The 16,344-nt window shown below is 52.0% G+C and overlaps 1 protein-coding gene across 1 annotated transcript in view; it reads right to left on the bottom strand.

The window, feature by feature from the left end:
• Positions 1 to 16,344, bottom strand: part of SORBS1 (sorbin and SH3 domain containing 1) — a 201,596-nt gene that overhangs the window by 20,555 nt on the left and 164,697 nt on the right. Inside the window, exons 25-29 of the mRNA XM_036264595.1 lie at positions 15,295 to 15,341; positions 11,422 to 11,536; positions 11,158 to 11,283; positions 8,653 to 8,847; positions 6,546 to 7,310 (exon numbers count right to left, since the gene is read on the bottom strand). Coding sequence (XP_036120488.1) covers positions 6,546 to 7,310; positions 8,653 to 8,847; positions 11,158 to 11,283; positions 11,422 to 11,536; positions 15,295 to 15,341 — 1,248 coding nt within the window. The remainder of the gene's footprint in view (positions 1 to 6,545; positions 7,311 to 8,652; positions 8,848 to 11,157; positions 11,284 to 11,421; positions 11,537 to 15,294; positions 15,342 to 16,344) is intronic.

Here is a 16,344-nt window from a genome sequence, read left to right as displayed (position 1 = left end):
AACTGTCACTTCTTGCGGATGACATGATTCTGTATATAGAAAACCCTAAAGACTCCACCAAAAAACTATTAAAAACCATAAACAAATACAGTAAAGTTGCAGGATATAAAATCAACATACAAAAATCTATTGCCTTCCAGTATACTAACAACAAAACTTCAGAAAAAGAAATGAAAACAAAACGTTCCATTTGCAATTGCAATTAAAAGAATAAAATACCTAGGAATAAACAACAAAAAGTGCAAAAGACGTATATACTGAAAACTACAAACCATTATTAAAAGAGATTGAAAAAGACACAACAAAATGAAAAAATATCCATGTTCATGGATTAGAAGAATCAACATAGTTAAAATGGCCATATTACCCAAGGCAATATACAGATTTAATGCAATTCCCATCAAAATATCAATGTCCTTTTTAAAGAAATAGAACAAAAAATATATATCAGATTTGTATGAAATCCACAAAAACCCCGAATAGCCAAGGCAATCCTGAGAAAAAAGAACAAAGCTGGAGGTATGTATCATGCTACCTGACTTCAAATCAGACCATAGAGCTAGGATCATCAAAACAGCATGGTATTGACAGAGAAAAACACATGGATCAGTGGAACAGAATTGACAACCCAGATATAAAACCACATGTATATGGGCAGATAATTTTTGACAAAGGAGCCAGAAGCACACACTGGAGTAAAGACAGCCTCTTCAATAAATGGTGCTGGGAAAATTGGAAAGCCACATGCAAAAGAATGAAAGTGGATTACAGTTTGTCCCCATGTACAAAAGTAAATTCAAAATGGATCAAAAACCCATAAAACCTGAAATAATAAATTACATAGAAGAAAACATATATACCAAACATATGGACCTTGGCTATAGAGAATATTTTATGAATTTGACCCCAAAGGCAAGGGAAGTAAATACAAAAATAAATCAAACTATATTAAAAAAGCTTCTGTACATCAGAAGAAACCGATAACAAAACAAAGAGGGCAGCCGATCAAATGGGAGATGGTATTTGCAAACAATAGCTCTGACAAAGGTTTAATATTCAAAATACATAAAGAACTCATAAAACTCAACACCAAACAAACAACCAAATCAAAAACTGGGCAGAGAACCTGAACAGATACCTCTCCTAAGAAGACATACAAACAGACAATAGATATATGAAATGATGTTCAACCTCACCAGCAGTTAGGGAAATGCCAATCAAAACTACAATGAGATGCCACCTCACACCTGTTAGAATGGCTATCATTAACAAGACAAGTAGTAACAAGTGTTGGAGAGGTTGTGGAGAAAAGGGAACCCTTATTCACTGCTGGTGGGAATGTAGACTGGTATAGCCACTATGGAAAACAGTATGACAACTCTTCAAAAAATTAAGAATAAAGCTACCATATGACCCAGAAATCCCTTTCCTGGGTATATACCTGAAAGACTCAAAAATGTGTATTCACAAAGATATATATACCCCTATGTCCACTGCAGCATTATTCACGGTGGCCACGACACGGAGACAACCAAAGTGTCCTGTGACAGAGGACTGGATGAAGAAGTGGTCCATATATAAATGGAATATGACTCAGCCATAAGATAAGCTGAAATACTGCCATTTGCAACATGGATGGACCTTGAAAATATTATGTCAGGCAGAAAAGCAAAGAACCATATGATTTCACTTACATGTGGGAAATAAAACCGAAACTTGTGGACACAAGCAGCAATGTGGTGACTGCTAGAGGGAAGGGGGCCTAATATATGGTGACAGAAGATGAATTGACTTTGGGTGGTGGGCACACAGTGCAGTATAAAGATCTTGTAACATAGAAGCCCACGCCTGAAACCTATATGATCATATTAACCAATGTCACCCCAATAAATTAAAAAAAAAAAAAGGGAATCTAGGCATCCATGAGAAAAAAAACACCACCCAAAAAACCTGATTATAACACTCGCATGCTCAGCCACCTCCTCAGTCTGGAATGTAGACTTCTGTTTCCTTCCTACAACAAGCGGAGGAGTAATGGCAAATGGTATTCACCCCTTCTGAGTGAGCCAAAGGCAAAGGTTTCCCCTTCTTAGTTGGGTATCTTAACACTTTTAATTTCCATTTGGTCGTTGCATCACAAACTTCCCCTTCCAGCGCTGATCTCCATGCTGAGAGCAGGCCCTGCCTTTGTTGCGGCCTTGCTGGAGCCCCCCGGGTTCCCCGTGGAAAGGGGTGTCCCCGCCAAGCCATCAGAGCCCACCTTCTGCCGTCAGCGCAGCAGCTTCCCTTCCTCTCCTTCCTCTAGACGGAGAGCCGTCTGTTCTTGCATTTCTCAGACAGATGCTTTGAGGACACAGCTTTCCTGAATATTTTTACTTGTAAACGTCATGCCTTCAGATTTTACTGTCTGACTGGCTTCCTTCCTTCTAGGAACCAAACTGACATCACTAAAGTGTCCTCCCTTTCCTCGGGCCTCAGCTGTCTCATCTCATCCTGAAAGTCAAAGAGATTGCAAAGAGATTGGGACTCAAGGGGACTCTCCGGAAACCTCCTGCAGATGGTAGGCGCTGGCCGAGAGCCCCGCCAACCTCCAATCTCAAAGATTCTGTGATCCAGGCGCTCCGAGTCACGGCAGCAAATTATCTTTATTTTATTTGTTTTCTTTATTGATTTTAGAGAGAGAGGAAGAGAGAGAGAGAAACATCGATCAGCCGCCTCCTGCATGCTCCCCCCCACACACACACTGGGGATTTGGCCCACAACCTGGGCACGTGCCCTGACCAGGAATCGAACTGGCGACCTCTTGGTGCATGGGTGGACACTCAACCACTGAGCCACACCGGCCGGGTGCAGCAGATGATCTTTAAAGATTCTTTTCAATTCAGAAATTCTATGAGGCTCTCTCACCAATTGTAGGAACTCAAAAACCAAGGCTGGATGTCGTCAGCAAACAGTGCTTCTGTGTTGGGGAAGCTCAGTCAGTATTTGATACGGATGAGGATTTCCAAGATGACCTTTCCCTTCCCTTTCTTGATGGGTGGTTCTAAACCTGCTGGACCAAAATCATGCCCCCAAATCTAAGAACTTGGCTGATGACTCTTAACTCTTGGGTATTTCGTATGTACGTTTTTGTCCAATTAGCTAAGCTACCCTTCAAAGAACAAAAGGAAAAACTCACTTTTCAACTGAGAAGGTCTGAAGGTCTATAGCAAACACCATACTTTGCATTTGTTCTTGTTTTTCCTTTTAAGTGAAATTCGCACAGGATCTTCAGCTCATCGGGTACCCGAGCTGGAACCCTGGTTCCTCTCTGAATGTTTCGCCTGCAGCCGGAACCAGACTCGGCCTACACAGCGCTCCTGCCCCGGCCGCTCTCCCTAGGCACCCTCACCTTGACTCACTCCTGCTGTGGAGGATACACACCTCAACACACACCAGCCCAGGTGGTGTCAGCGTGGGAGGCTACAGGGCCTGGAAAGTCAAATCCTTTCACAGGGAAGTGTTCGCACATCTGCGGAGTTGGGTGGGTGGGGGGGCGGGCTGGACAGGTGACTAAGGGGAAGGAAAGCAGCAAAGCCGGGACTCAGCACCACAAATAGAAGCTTGACGACCAGGCACAAGGGTCACGTGACCCGAGGAAGCTGACTACACACGTCACTCGGCACCGTCACTCGGCACCGGCACCGGCACCGAGGAGCCCTCCACGCTCTGCTCCAGCCTCTTCTCCAACCACCCTTCTCCCCCCTGCAGACACCCTCCGGCCCACCCCACCAGCTCACCATCCCCTCCCCCTCACTGCCCCGCCTCTGGGCAGCGGCTGGTCTCTGCTTGCTTTGGATGCCACCCTCTCACTGTCCCGTCATAAAACTCTGTTCTCTGGCTCCAGGTCAAACACCATTTTCTCACAAGGTCTTTCCAGATGGCCCCCCTCCCCGTCCTGTTGCTTATGATTTCCCCCCCTCCTGAGCTTTCAGGGTGAGCTGTTGGGACTGTCCTCTGCCTTGTAATCACTTGGGAACAGTCATTTCCCCAGTGGAGATCACACACTGCTTTAGTTGGGGTCAGTCACTTGTTTATGTTTTCTTTCACGCAACAAAGATTCACTGAGCGCCTTCCATTGATCAGGTGTCCTGGTCTCTCACTGACTTTGTCACGGCTCCGCGGAGCCGGGAAGGCGCAGAGCCGGTCCTGAGAGCAGCAGGAGGAAGGGCCGACCATGCTCTCTCGCCGCCTCTGTCCCCACCGCTCCCTTCTCTCTCCCAGCACGGTGCCTCAGCATCCCCACGCTTGAATGCAGAGTCGGTGATCGTAGCCTCTCAGAGCGTCTGCTACTTTAAGGCTCTCAGGCAAAATGCCCTCTATTTACTGGTCAGGTACTCAGCCTAGCTTCCTGACAACACAAACCGGTCTGGACTGTGCCTGAGTGACTCTCCTGAGGTCACATCATCCTGGCGGGCCACCAAAGAATGGCGGTCACTTAAGTCCTTTCCGTCGTCAGCTCTGTCACCAAGGGCCTCAAGAGGCAGGAAGCTCCTTCTGAAGGACCCCATTTCCCGAGTTACCAGCTCCTGTTCCCAGGCACGGCAGGGAGCTGCAGGGGGTTGGGGGGAGAGGTGTGGGCAGGACCCCTTCCACAGAACCCTCTAGCTCTCCATGGGGAGCACGGTGCACAGCCTGGGCGCACCCCCGGGGGAGCGGGAGAAAGGAGGGGCCGGACGTGTACACTGAAGGCCACCAAGAAAGGAAAATCAGTTTCCCACACGCCTGGCATCCGTGTTGCCAGCTCCTCCTCTCCTACCCCCCTCAGGAAGTGAGACGTGCGCACCCCAACCCTCCCTGGGGCTCCGGCACCACGCACACTTCCCGTACACACTGGGCCCAGGATCAGGTCGCTGTGACTCACTGAGGACAATAGCAAGGTCTCCAGGCACCACAGTCTGACTTGGCCTGTTTACAGAACTATTCCTGGGTCAGAGACACCTGATCCTGCTCCATTAGCCACTTCTCCAGTCTCCCCAGCGACTGTTCTGTCCTTAACCAGACACTCCCTTTCTTCCTCACTGAGCACACCCGCCAGGAGCGCCCGCCAGGCGGAGCCTCCCCAGGTACTGCTGCTTCCCGCAGCCCGCGCCTCCCCCAGGCCAGGCACCGCGCCTCCTGTGACCCTTACCACCACCCTGAGGGAGCGCTGCTCTCACAGGAGGAACCTCGCTGGGGAGGGTAAGCAGCTGGCTGTGGAGAGACGGCCTGAGTAGCTACCACCGTGCCACACTGTCCTTCCCCGCAGCAACGGTCCCCACTCCCAGCAGCGGGAGGTCTGGCCTCACCCGTGTCTGGGCCGCGTGGGCTCCGAGCGCACCTGCTACTGCAGTCTTGGCGCTGCGGTGCCCGCCAGTCTCACTGGGACTCGGGAAGCCATGCGGTGACGCCCGTACCTGCCCAGAGGCTGGTGTCTACAGGTCTTAGGAAATATTTGTTGAGTGAATAAATGAAGCTTTAAAGGGAAACGGATCGTAGGTCTGAGACCAAGCATCGTCTGCTGTGGGCACTGTACACGGCAGACAACACATGGTTTGCAGAGGCATCTTCGAGAGCTCCCTCTGGCTCTAAAGACATTCCAGAATGTTCTCAGCTCCAGAAGCGGCTCTAGATCGCCCAAGGTGGATCCACTTACAAAATCTGACCGTGCTCCGCTCCCAGCCCCTGCCAGCACTCCTCACAGGTCACTTCGCGGAACCCTCTCCCCCAATGAGCAAACAGGCTCAGAGTCACTAGACCTCAGGAGGTAAGCAGGCATCAAACCGGCTCCTTTGGACAAGTGACCCCAAGTCTCGACTGTTGGGGGATTAAACAGCATAGCAAAATTAGATCACGATCTAATCGCCAAGTTTCTCTCTTCCCCAAACCCCCAATTTTTCAGCTCTCAACATACCCTCCAGCCACCTAGGTCCAAACCGAAATCTGTAGCTGACCCAGAGAGAAGAGGGAATGCCCATTCAGAGGCCCCGAGTCCTGAGGGCCCGGTGCTGGGCCTGCATGCTCCCCCGGAACCACAGGCTTTGTTCGTCAGTGAACAAAGGCCTGTGCACCCACAGACACACACAGGACGAAGACCTGAGGGAGCCGAGCACGGGCAGAGCACCATGGGCCATGGAACAGTGCCTCACACAACATCAAACCACACGCAGCCAAACCGAAGCCGGGCGTTCTCAGCTGTTAGTCCGAGCACACTGAGATGATCTCCAGAGCATGAATGGGTGTGAGGGAGGCCTCTGTCCTTCTCAGGGCTTGTGCAGCAGGCCAGGGGGTATCCTAAGTGGGGGTACCTTTCGAATCACCTCAAGAGGCCAGAACACAGCCTGTCTTTTGCCCCTGACTGTCCCCAGCCCTTCATCAAGGGCCCTCTGTTCCCTCCTGGTGATCTTTTTGCTCCCAAGCAAGCAAGTGGGCCTCACTGGCATCCCGTGGCCTCAGCAGGCAGACGGCGGAGACGGCTGGCCCCCCCTGCCGCGGGGCCGAGCACACAGGCCACGCTGCCGGCCTACCTGGCTCACCGCTCTCCTCCTCTCAGCCTGCTCGCCACCTCTATGCAGCTCTGTCTGCTCAGCCTCCCTTCCCGGAAAGGGGCCACCCCAGGGCGTGCTGGGCCGGCTCTCCTCTGGGGTGTGGAGGTCTGAGAGTCTCTGTTCAGTGCTCAGGCACCTGACCACGTCTGACGGTCTCAAGCAGCTCTTCTTGGAGATCGTGGGTCCACCAGGGCATCGCTCACCTGCCTCCCTCTCGGCTTTCCTCTCGTACTGTCTGCTTTCTTCTCGCCATGGCTGCCTCTTACCCTGGCTGCTAAAGGCATTGCTGAGCTCCGAGATGACCCTATCAGAGCGCCCGAGCGGCGGCTGGGAGAAGCTGTCCTGCGGGAAACCCGGAGGTGGCCTGTGGACACCACTGTCTCCGTTGATGTGAAGGGAGGCCCGGGCACCGGGAGCCAGCGAGCAGGCTTTGTGTGGGGGAGGGAGGGCCAGCGGGGAAGCCCTCGAGCGAGGGGTGGACCGATCCGGCCAACTCGCATGGGGGAGGCTGAAGGACAGGGAGGGGCTGGGCCTGGCCAAGAAGGCAAGGTGGTCAGAGTAGTAGACAGACACCTCTGGCAGAGGAGGCAGAGGTGGGGTCAGGGCCAGAGGACGCCTGCCTGGGACCCCCACAGTCAGCGAGATCCACTCAGAGGTGACAGCCTGCATCTCAGGGGACAGGGCTCGGTGGGGGTGAGGAAGAGATGAAGGGGCTGGCATGATGAGCTTGCTGTGACCGGGAAACTTAAAAAGAAAAGGAGAGAGGGAAACAAAGAAGCACAAGGTAGAGTCAGCATAAGGAAAAAGAAGGGGTAGTCACAGGGATACGCGGAGAGGGGTGAAATGGAGACACGTGGGACACTCTGGCGTCCAGGAAGGAGTCCGCTGCTCAGGCTGGAGAGAACTAGGAGGTGTGTGCGTGATCGTGTGCTGGTGGGGGGATGGAAGTGAGTGCAGGGGGATGGGAGAGGGGGTCCCGCCAGGCACGTACACCTGGTGCTGGCCCAGTCTGCAGAGTCCCTTTCAAAGGGACACACTGGGAGCTCCCCGCCCCACCGCATCCAACCACCTCTGCAACCCAAGCCCTGACCCAGAACCGGGAGGGAAAAACTGTGGCCTGCTACTGCCCTGGTCTGGCCGTGGGCTTGTCTTCTCTCCAGGGGCCCAGGAAAGAGCCTTCTAGAGCGGAGCGTGAGCAGTGTAGTCTGTGTGTAGTCTCCCTTGGCTATGGTCAGGCCAAAAATCTAGTCGAGGTCCCCATGTTACAAAGTAGAATACCCAACACCAACCTCACACCCTGTCCCTGTCAGATCACAGGACACGGGGCCCGCCAATAACCATCTCCGGGGCGGCAACAGGCGGTGGAAGAGGAGAAACTGATTAGAGGAGAGAAGAGGGCACCACCCACTGTCGTCCTGGGTCCTGGCCCACTCCCCCTCCGGCCGCCCTCCCTACAATGACAGCGGCCGGTCTCTGACAGGAAGTCGCCGGCAGGCGTCTCCTGAGCACAGGGTCTGCATTTCTCCTTGGCTTAGTGGGGATGGGTTTGGAATAATTTATATTTTAAAACCAGTTTGCTCATAATTAATGTTCAGGAAAGCAAACATTTTATGATCCACTTACTTCCTTTGGTCCAGAATGGACAGAGATGCTATAAGTTACTTTTTCAACCCGGGTTCTGCTTGCAAAGAATACTCTGGGTCTGTGCCCTCTGCAGCCAACCTTGACCAACAAGATGACTGAGAGAAGCGTACTGGGCCGTGGTCCATATGTACCGTGGCGGTACCCCGCCCGCTTCACCGGATACTCCAGTACAGAGTTTTGGACCAGCTGATACTGGCTCTTACATCTCCTCGTCGTCTTATCCCCCGAGCAACCACCTTAAGCATTCCCTTTCCCCTTGAGATAATATTTCTCCAACCAAGTGTGTGGGAAATGCATGAAAACAGACCCCAGGGTGTCTACTCCCCACTGCTCGGGCCGGTTCCTAATCACAGCGCTGAGAGCCCCCCAGAGGGGCCATGCGCCAGCAGCACAGGGGTCTGTTGTGCTGACTGTGAAAACCAGTGACGAGAAGCGGAGGTACCTGTGGGCTCGTGGTGGCACTACGACTTGGGGAGGAGGAGAAAGGCAGGTCGATGTAATCCACCGGGTTTTTCACCAGCGGCCTTTTGATCACATCCACGTAGGTGATGGGGAAGATGCCTTGGCGGGACGTCCCTGGGATCCTCCCCTCGTACCAGTTCTCGTCCACCTGGCGAAGCAGCGTGACCCTCTCACCCTGTAAGACAGCAAGGCGTGGTCCGTCTCCCCAGGCCTCGGCACGCCTGCAGCCTGCCTGCGCCTGCGCTGTCCTGCCGTTTGCCGCAGTCCTTGCTCACAAAACCTTCCTTCTAGACCGGGAAAGAATTAACGGCACCGGGACAGAGACGCTGACCGCAGTGGAGCTACGTGGATGCCGGGAAGTTAAGCTTGGTCTGTAAATGTTTCCGTGAAGGAGGTCAGGTTCATTCCCCCAAGCTAGCAGGCACATGTAGTGTTTCTGACTCACTGAATGCAGAACAGACAGATATGCAAACTTCTCTCTCTTTCTTCCTTTTTATAACTTTATTTTTTTCCTGTATCATTATAGAAAAATTAAAACACAAGTAAATGTAAAGTAGAAATAATCATTACCCATAATATTGTCACTCGGGTAACCACTGTTATTGTGTGTGTGTGTGTTTTTTTTTTTTCCTTTATTGCTTTTAGGGAGAGCGGAAGGGAGAGGGAGAGAGAGATGGAAACATTTTTTTTTGTTTTGTTTTTTATCCTCACCCGAGGACACTTTTTCATTTTTTGTTCAGATAGAGTGGGAGAGAGAGAGAGAGAGAGAGAGAGAGAAACATCGATGTGAAAGGGACACATCGAGTGGTTGCCACCCACATGACCCAACCAGGGCCGGGGACAAACTGCAACCGAGGTACATGCCCTTAGCGGGAACTGAATCCGGGTCTCTCTGGACCACAGGCAGATGCTCTAACCGCTGAGCCAAACCAGCCAGGGCTGTTATTGTTTTTTGTAATGTGCCTGTGGAAATGAGGCAGGGGAAGGAGGGGAAAAGTGGAGGGAAAGGAGGGAGGAAGGAGGGGGTTGGAGGGGGTAGGAGGGGAGGAAAGGAGGGGGGAGGAGGGGGGAAGAAGGGGAGGGGAGGAGGGGGAAAGGAGAGGGGGGAGGAAGAGGAGGAGGGAGGAAAAGGGGAGGAAAGGAGGGGGGAGGAGGGGGGAAGAGGGGAGGGAAGGAGGGGGAAGGAGGGGGTAGAAAGGGGGAGGAGGGGGTAAGGGGGAGAGGAGGGGGGAGGAGGGAGAAGGGGAGAAGGGGGGAAGAAGGGGAGGAAAGGAGGGGGGAAAGGAAGGGGGGAAGGTGGGGAAGAAGAGGGGAAAGGCACCTCAAGAACCTGTGACTACTGTTAATACTTTAATATATGTACTTCCCAGACTGAATTCTATACACGTGAATTAGACTTGCACATATTTTTTTTCTTTTAAAAATTGAGTACAGACTGTATTTCCCTGTCCCAACTGACATTTTTATATTAACACATCGTGAGCCTCATTCTTTCTCAGGAAATGCAGCTCTACATTTTAACAGTGTTGCACAGCGAATGGACCACTGCGGGACGTTCTGTGGCACCAGCAACACTGATTTAGTGGCTGGTGCCCTGACGCTGGCGGCTGGGCTGTTTCCGTGCTCCTCTTTCCTCTAAGGGCTCATCTCCAAGGCATGTGCTCACCTCCCTCCATCCTCAATAAAATGAGTAACTTTAGCAACCAGAGAATTTTGACAGGAAGAGTGAATTCCTGGGAAGAACAGTGTCGGCACAGCTTGACTGTGTTTAAATAGCAAGCTGAGCCCCAGCCGGTGCGGCTCAGTGGGCTGGGTGGCGTCCATGAGCCAGAAGGGTGCCGGCTTGATCCCTGGTCAGGCGTGTGCATGGGCTGCAGGCTCGATCCCCAGCAGGGGGCATGCAGGAGGCAGCCGATCCATGGATATTTTATTTTTAAAAAATGAGGCTGAGCTCCCCTAAGGCAACACGTGGCAAGAACACTGGCGCCTCCTGCTGGCTGAGCACCGACTAGCAGCACAGTCACGCGGCGGGCTTCACAGAGGCTGTCTCATTCGATCCTCTTACAACGGCTCTCTGAGAGCCCCTCACCTTCACTTCACATGGCTTGGAAAAGTTATTTAACTCCCCGAAGCTGCTCGCCGATGACTTTGGCTTCAGAGTTTTTCAAACTTCTGGTGTCAACAGACTTGCTTTTCCCCACTAGCCACATCCTGTGACGGAAGACCTAGCCCCCTACAGTGCTTACCACATCAGACATGCTTCTGAATAGTCTCTAACAGGCGTCTAAGGCTCCAGAAGTACTGCCTTTGATCGGTGAGCTCACGTAGTTAAACCCTGACACTAGCCTAGGGCTTATATTTAAAATACCTCAAAACTGTCCAATGCCCTTCACGCACCCTTGATTGGACACGTCTTTAAGGTATACTGTGATGCCGCCCGGCCACCAGAGCAGCGCCACCCCACAGGGCCCGGAGCACGGCTTACCTTTCTGAAGGACATTTCTACTTGCGTATCACCGTTGAAGTTGAACTTGGCAATAGCTTCTCCGTATTCCAAAACCTGCACTGGTGCCAACTTCTTGGGCTGAGCCTTCTCCGCAGGAGGAAGAAGCTGAGGCAGGAAAAGAAATCGACAAGAAGAAAATGGGAATGTGAGAGGAAAGGAGGAAACAAAAGGCAAGTTCTCGGGGAGTAAAGGGTGCTCTGGGCCCGCCCGGCTCTCCCCTCCAGAAAGGAGCAGCCGCGGTACCTGGACGTAGGTGCGCGGGAAGATGCCCACCCGGCCGTGGTGCTCTCCTTCGTACCAGTTCTGGTCAATCTGCTTATAAATGTAAACAATGTCTCCCTTCTGCAGAGGAAGCTCCCTGTGAACAGAGGGTCATGCACTTTAGCAGATGTTTCAGTATGTGTAAGATGAAGACGTGTCGTTTTTTGTTTGTTTTTTTTTTTTTACAAAAGGAGACGTTGAGCGAGGTCAAAAGGACCACATTACGCAAGCAGGGGCTCTGGGTTTGGAAGTGAGAACCCTACGAGGCGGGGAATTACATCACATCAGGCATTTTTCCAGTCTTCCGTGGGATGGATGTTAACTTCTAACTGGCCAGCATGGAAAAGCCTGTTGTGGTTTCTCCATGTATTTTTGTGAATGCCGAGCTCAGAATGTTTACAGCACACGGCAATGCGCTCAGTGGTCTCAACGACGCCCACTGAATGGCGAAGGACGACTTAGTCCTGCCTTCGCCACCCGCTTGTCGGCCCGTCAAGGCCTTCACTGCTGTAAATCCCACCAAACTACACGGATCTCCTCACTCATTCCGCCCAGCTCACCATCCACCCATCACCATGCAGTAGAAAGGCTCTACAATTAGGCAGATCTGGGTTCAAAAGCCAGTTATGCCCTGTACGAGCCCTGGAACCTTGGGCAACTCTGAGATACTTTATCCAACTAGGAGCCGGCTCAGAGCTGTTGGAGAATTCAGCAACAGACTCTAAGGAGAGCACCCAGCACGGCGCCCGACTTAGAGTTGGCACTCAGCAAATGTGGATTCGCTTCCCTTTCAACATAGAGGGATCTGGGAAAGAAAAGTAGATTTTCACATGTTCTTCATGCCCTTTTCCCAACCTTTCCATATCCATCCCTCTGTTTGCCTCAATAATGATGACCTTAACCTCTCATGAGGACTCCGTTAAAAAAAAAAAAAAAAAAAAGAGAGAGACAAAATAACATCAACAAAATGTGAACTTAAAAGGAGAGCAAAAATTATAACTTGAAATTTTCTTGAATAATAATAATAAATAAAAACATGTCCCGCCAGTGTGGCTCAGTGGTTGAGCATCGACCTACGCACCAAGAGGTCGCCAGTTCGATTCCTGATCAGGGCACGAGCCCAGGTTGTGGGCCCGATCCCCAGTGTGGGGCATGCAGGAGGCGTCCAATCTATGTTCTCTCTCAGTGTTTCTATCTCTCTCCCCCTCTCCCTTCCTCTCTCTCTAAAATCAATAAAGGAAAAAAACAAAACAAAAAAAACTTAGATCTTTTCCATTGGTGTCAGACCAACAGCCTGAAAGAAAGGCCCGACGGCAGCCTGGAGGGCAGCCTGCTGTGCAGCGTGCCGGGAGGTCCCACGGTGTGAGCGATGCCGCCTAGACAAGGGGCCGCATCTGGGAACCTCACACAGGTCAGCACTGTGAACGGAGAGCAACGCGGCCTTTGTGGGTCGCACACTGGTAGACAGGGCTCTAGTCCTACGGAGGCCTGTGAAGACACGCAGGGCATTTGTCTCAGGAAGAAGGAATGTCTTTGCCAAACTTTTGCCGTAGTCCTCCTTGACAGTGTTCTGAAATCTCCCCTCCACTCGCACCCAGCCACGGACACGTGGTGAGCGAGACGCTCCTCCTGCCCCACGGCGGGAGGTCTGCAGGCTCCAGCGCCGCAGCACCGACTTGCAGCTGCGCAGGCAGGTGGGAGCCTAAGGGCCCACGGTTAAGATCTTTTCTGAGTAACAGGCTATGGGGGAGAAATAGAGCCCGTGACTGAACATGTTTGAAAGACTCAAGCCGCCCTGGCCAGGTTGTCTCAGCGGTCAGAGTGTCGGCCCGCAGACCGAAGAGGCCCGGGTTCGGTTCCTGCTAAGGGCACATACCTCGGTTGCAGTTTGTCCCCGACCCTGATTGGGGTCGTGTGGGTGGCAACCAGTCGATGTGTCTCTCTCACATCGATGTTCCTCTCTCTCTCTCTTCCTCCCTCTCTCCCTCCTGCTCTATCTAAAGATAAATGCAAAAACGTCCTTGGGTGAGGATTAAAAAAAACAGACTCAAGCCTACAGGTCTGCCATTTACTCTTTTTTTTTTTTTTTTTTGTGGTATGTGCTCCTGGCGGGAACTGAACCCGGGACTCTGGTCCGCAGGCTGACGCTCAAGCGCCGAGCCAAACTGGCCAGGGCTGCCATTTACTCTTTAAAAAACGCTGCGCTGACTTGTTTTGGCGGCAGCGTGGTACGACGAAGGCGCCGCGCCAAGAGGAAGGAGCCCGCTCCCCCGCGCTGGCACCGCAGGAGGTGGCGACAGGTCCCGTCACCCCAGCGCCCTCGCAGCGCTCCTGGACAGGGGTGCTCCACGGAAAACCCTGTCCTGAGCATCGTCTCCCTCACCAGGAGGCCACTGGTTCACCTCTCAGTCAGGGCACAGCCCAGGTTTCCAACTCGACCCCCAGAAAGGGGTGTGCAGAAGGCACGCTTCCCTCTCGTCAATGTTTCTCTCTCCTTCTCCCTTCCTCTTCAAAAAAAAGTCAATAAAATATAGTTTAAAAAGAAAGGGAGAAGGTATCTACTTGATTAAACTAAACATTTACAAATCTTTGCTACCCTCTGGTTTAAAAAGGGGGTACTTGCTACATTGTGCAAAATGTTTTATAAGTATCGTACCTTGGCTTCCCTGCAAGACAGGCATTTTTATGCCCGTTTTACAGACGAGAACATTTGAGGTGGGAGAGGCCGGTGACCTGCCCATGGCCGCAGAGCCAGTAAGTGGCAGAGCCAGGACTCTAAAGCCCAAACTCCGTCTGGCACATGATGCCACCACCTCCTGTTAGCTGAGGAGTCAAAGGACCGGAGCAACCGCACACGTACCCAGGGCACCAGACTTGTGCTAGGTTCTGTGTTAGAGGAGTTCACGGCTCAGCAGCCTCCACACAGTAGTTTCCAGTGTCTGGGGGCGGGGGGGACGCTCCCCCTCATCACCAGACGGGGCCTCCCACCGGCAGGACAGCAGGATGGCTGCTGGTCACTGCTGCCAACAAAAACTCACGGTCCATTTTAGTCTATAATTAGGTAGCGAGTGAACAGGCTCCTTTGGAACCCTGCCTTGGGTGGCATTCCCCAAATTTCATGCCATGGAAAACAAAGGTTTCCTGGTCACCTAAATTTAGGTTCCACTGGGTTAAATAAGCTAACAGGTTTCTCTCTTCATGAAAAGCCTCCTAGAGCCAGCACCAACAGCAGAGTATCTCTCCGAGGGCGGGCGGGAAGGACAGACCCGGTATGCAGTGGTCCCAGACTCACTTCTACGATGGAGCGCTCTGAGACATACTGTAGAGTTAGCACTCCGAGAAACACGCTTCGAGAAAGGCTGACGTACTGTGCGTTCCCACAGCCTCGAACCTCTCGGGGCAGTGCAGGAAAACTGGTCGAATGACCCTCCTAGAGACTGGTTCCGGCTCCTGCACAGGAAGGGGGGCCAGACAGCCGCCACTCACTCAAGCAGACCGAATCCCTGCGCAGGGGCGGCAGGTGGAGAGTAGAAAGAGCCCAGGCTCTGGCACCAAGCGGCCTGGGCCTGAATCCCGACTCCACACCCACCAGCTTGGGCAAGTTCCTTGGCCTTGTAGTCCCTCAGTTTCCCCATTTAGACAAAGGGGTAATAGCACCGACCTCACAGGACCACAGTGTGACCCATGCAACACCGTAATACGGCGCACAGTACTTGGACAGCGCTCGGCACCCAGTAAACTCCATAAGCCACTAGTTTTTGTCACTGTTCCTTCTCCAACTCTTCTCTATAAGTGAACGTCAATGTTTCAAAAAGGCAGTCAAAATGACAAATAAATAGGACTGGTGGCACTTACTTCAGTGTCTGAGCTTTGAAATCAAATCTGGCTCTGGCGGGTCTCATCTAAACACAAGAAACAATGTCAAGTTAAAAATCACAATTCACATACAATGGAAAGGACACATTCTCACGAGTTTCCGGAAAGCAAAGCAGAAAATCTCAGTCTAACCAGTGCATTCTGGTGTGCACATCTGGGCAAATTCCACTTGTCTGACCTGAGCAGAACATGAGATGGATGTTTGGTCAACTAGGTCATGCATGGGACTCTCCCTAAGGAGGGCCAGATTTGGGGGGGAGATGGTGACCAAGTCCCAGCGCTGAAGTGCAAGGTCCCCCAAACTGACCATGGTTATTAAAAACAAAACAAAAAAACAAAAACAAAAATGGAGTTAGCCAGAAGTCTTACTGTTTGGGAATGATGACTGTTTTGCTCTTACGTTTTCTGCTTGCCTGACTTAAATTACAATCTGCAAGTGGACAGAACCCTGATCCACCTCTCTCATCATCGTCAACTCCATACATTTCTCGCCGTCTGTGAGATCATCCAAAAAGCCAGATCAAGGGGGCCCTGAGCTCTCTCCTTCTCCAAGGCTTCCCTGCCCAGTGGGTAGCCCACTCCTTCCAGAACTTCAGGCCTAGACGGCACCCTCAGCCCGTCTCCCTTCTTCATCACGCCTGTCATGAAGTCTCGCCAACCCTCCCTCTCCCTCCACACCCGGCTCGGGTCAGGCCACTGGTTCACAAGCACAAAGCTTCCTTTGACTCCACTTCTCTTTGCTGTAATCTACTGTCACTCAGGAGACAAATAACATTCCTCAAATACTTCCATCGAGTCACTTCCTTGCTTTGAAGTTGGCTGAGGCTCTCAACTGCCCCCAGATCAAGTCTCAATTCCTGAAGTGTTGTTAAGCCTTCGGGCAATTTCTCCCCACTCGTCCCCATGGCCTTTATCTCTCATTACACCCTTCCCGCCAGGCTTGTCTGGTGGCTACACCTTGGCTAACCCCCTTCTCTGCCTGGAATTTCTTCATCTCCAATTCCGGCAAAAAGAGCAACAAATATATTG

The sequence above is a fragment of the Molossus molossus genome, unplaced genomic scaffold (assembly GCF_014108415.1).
Source record: "Molossus molossus isolate mMolMol1 unplaced genomic scaffold, mMolMol1.p scaffold_m16_p_17, whole genome shotgun sequence".
Lineage (NCBI taxonomy): Eukaryota > Metazoa > Chordata > Mammalia > Chiroptera > Molossidae > Molossus > Molossus molossus.
This window is presented reverse-complemented; position numbering and strand designations above follow the sequence as displayed.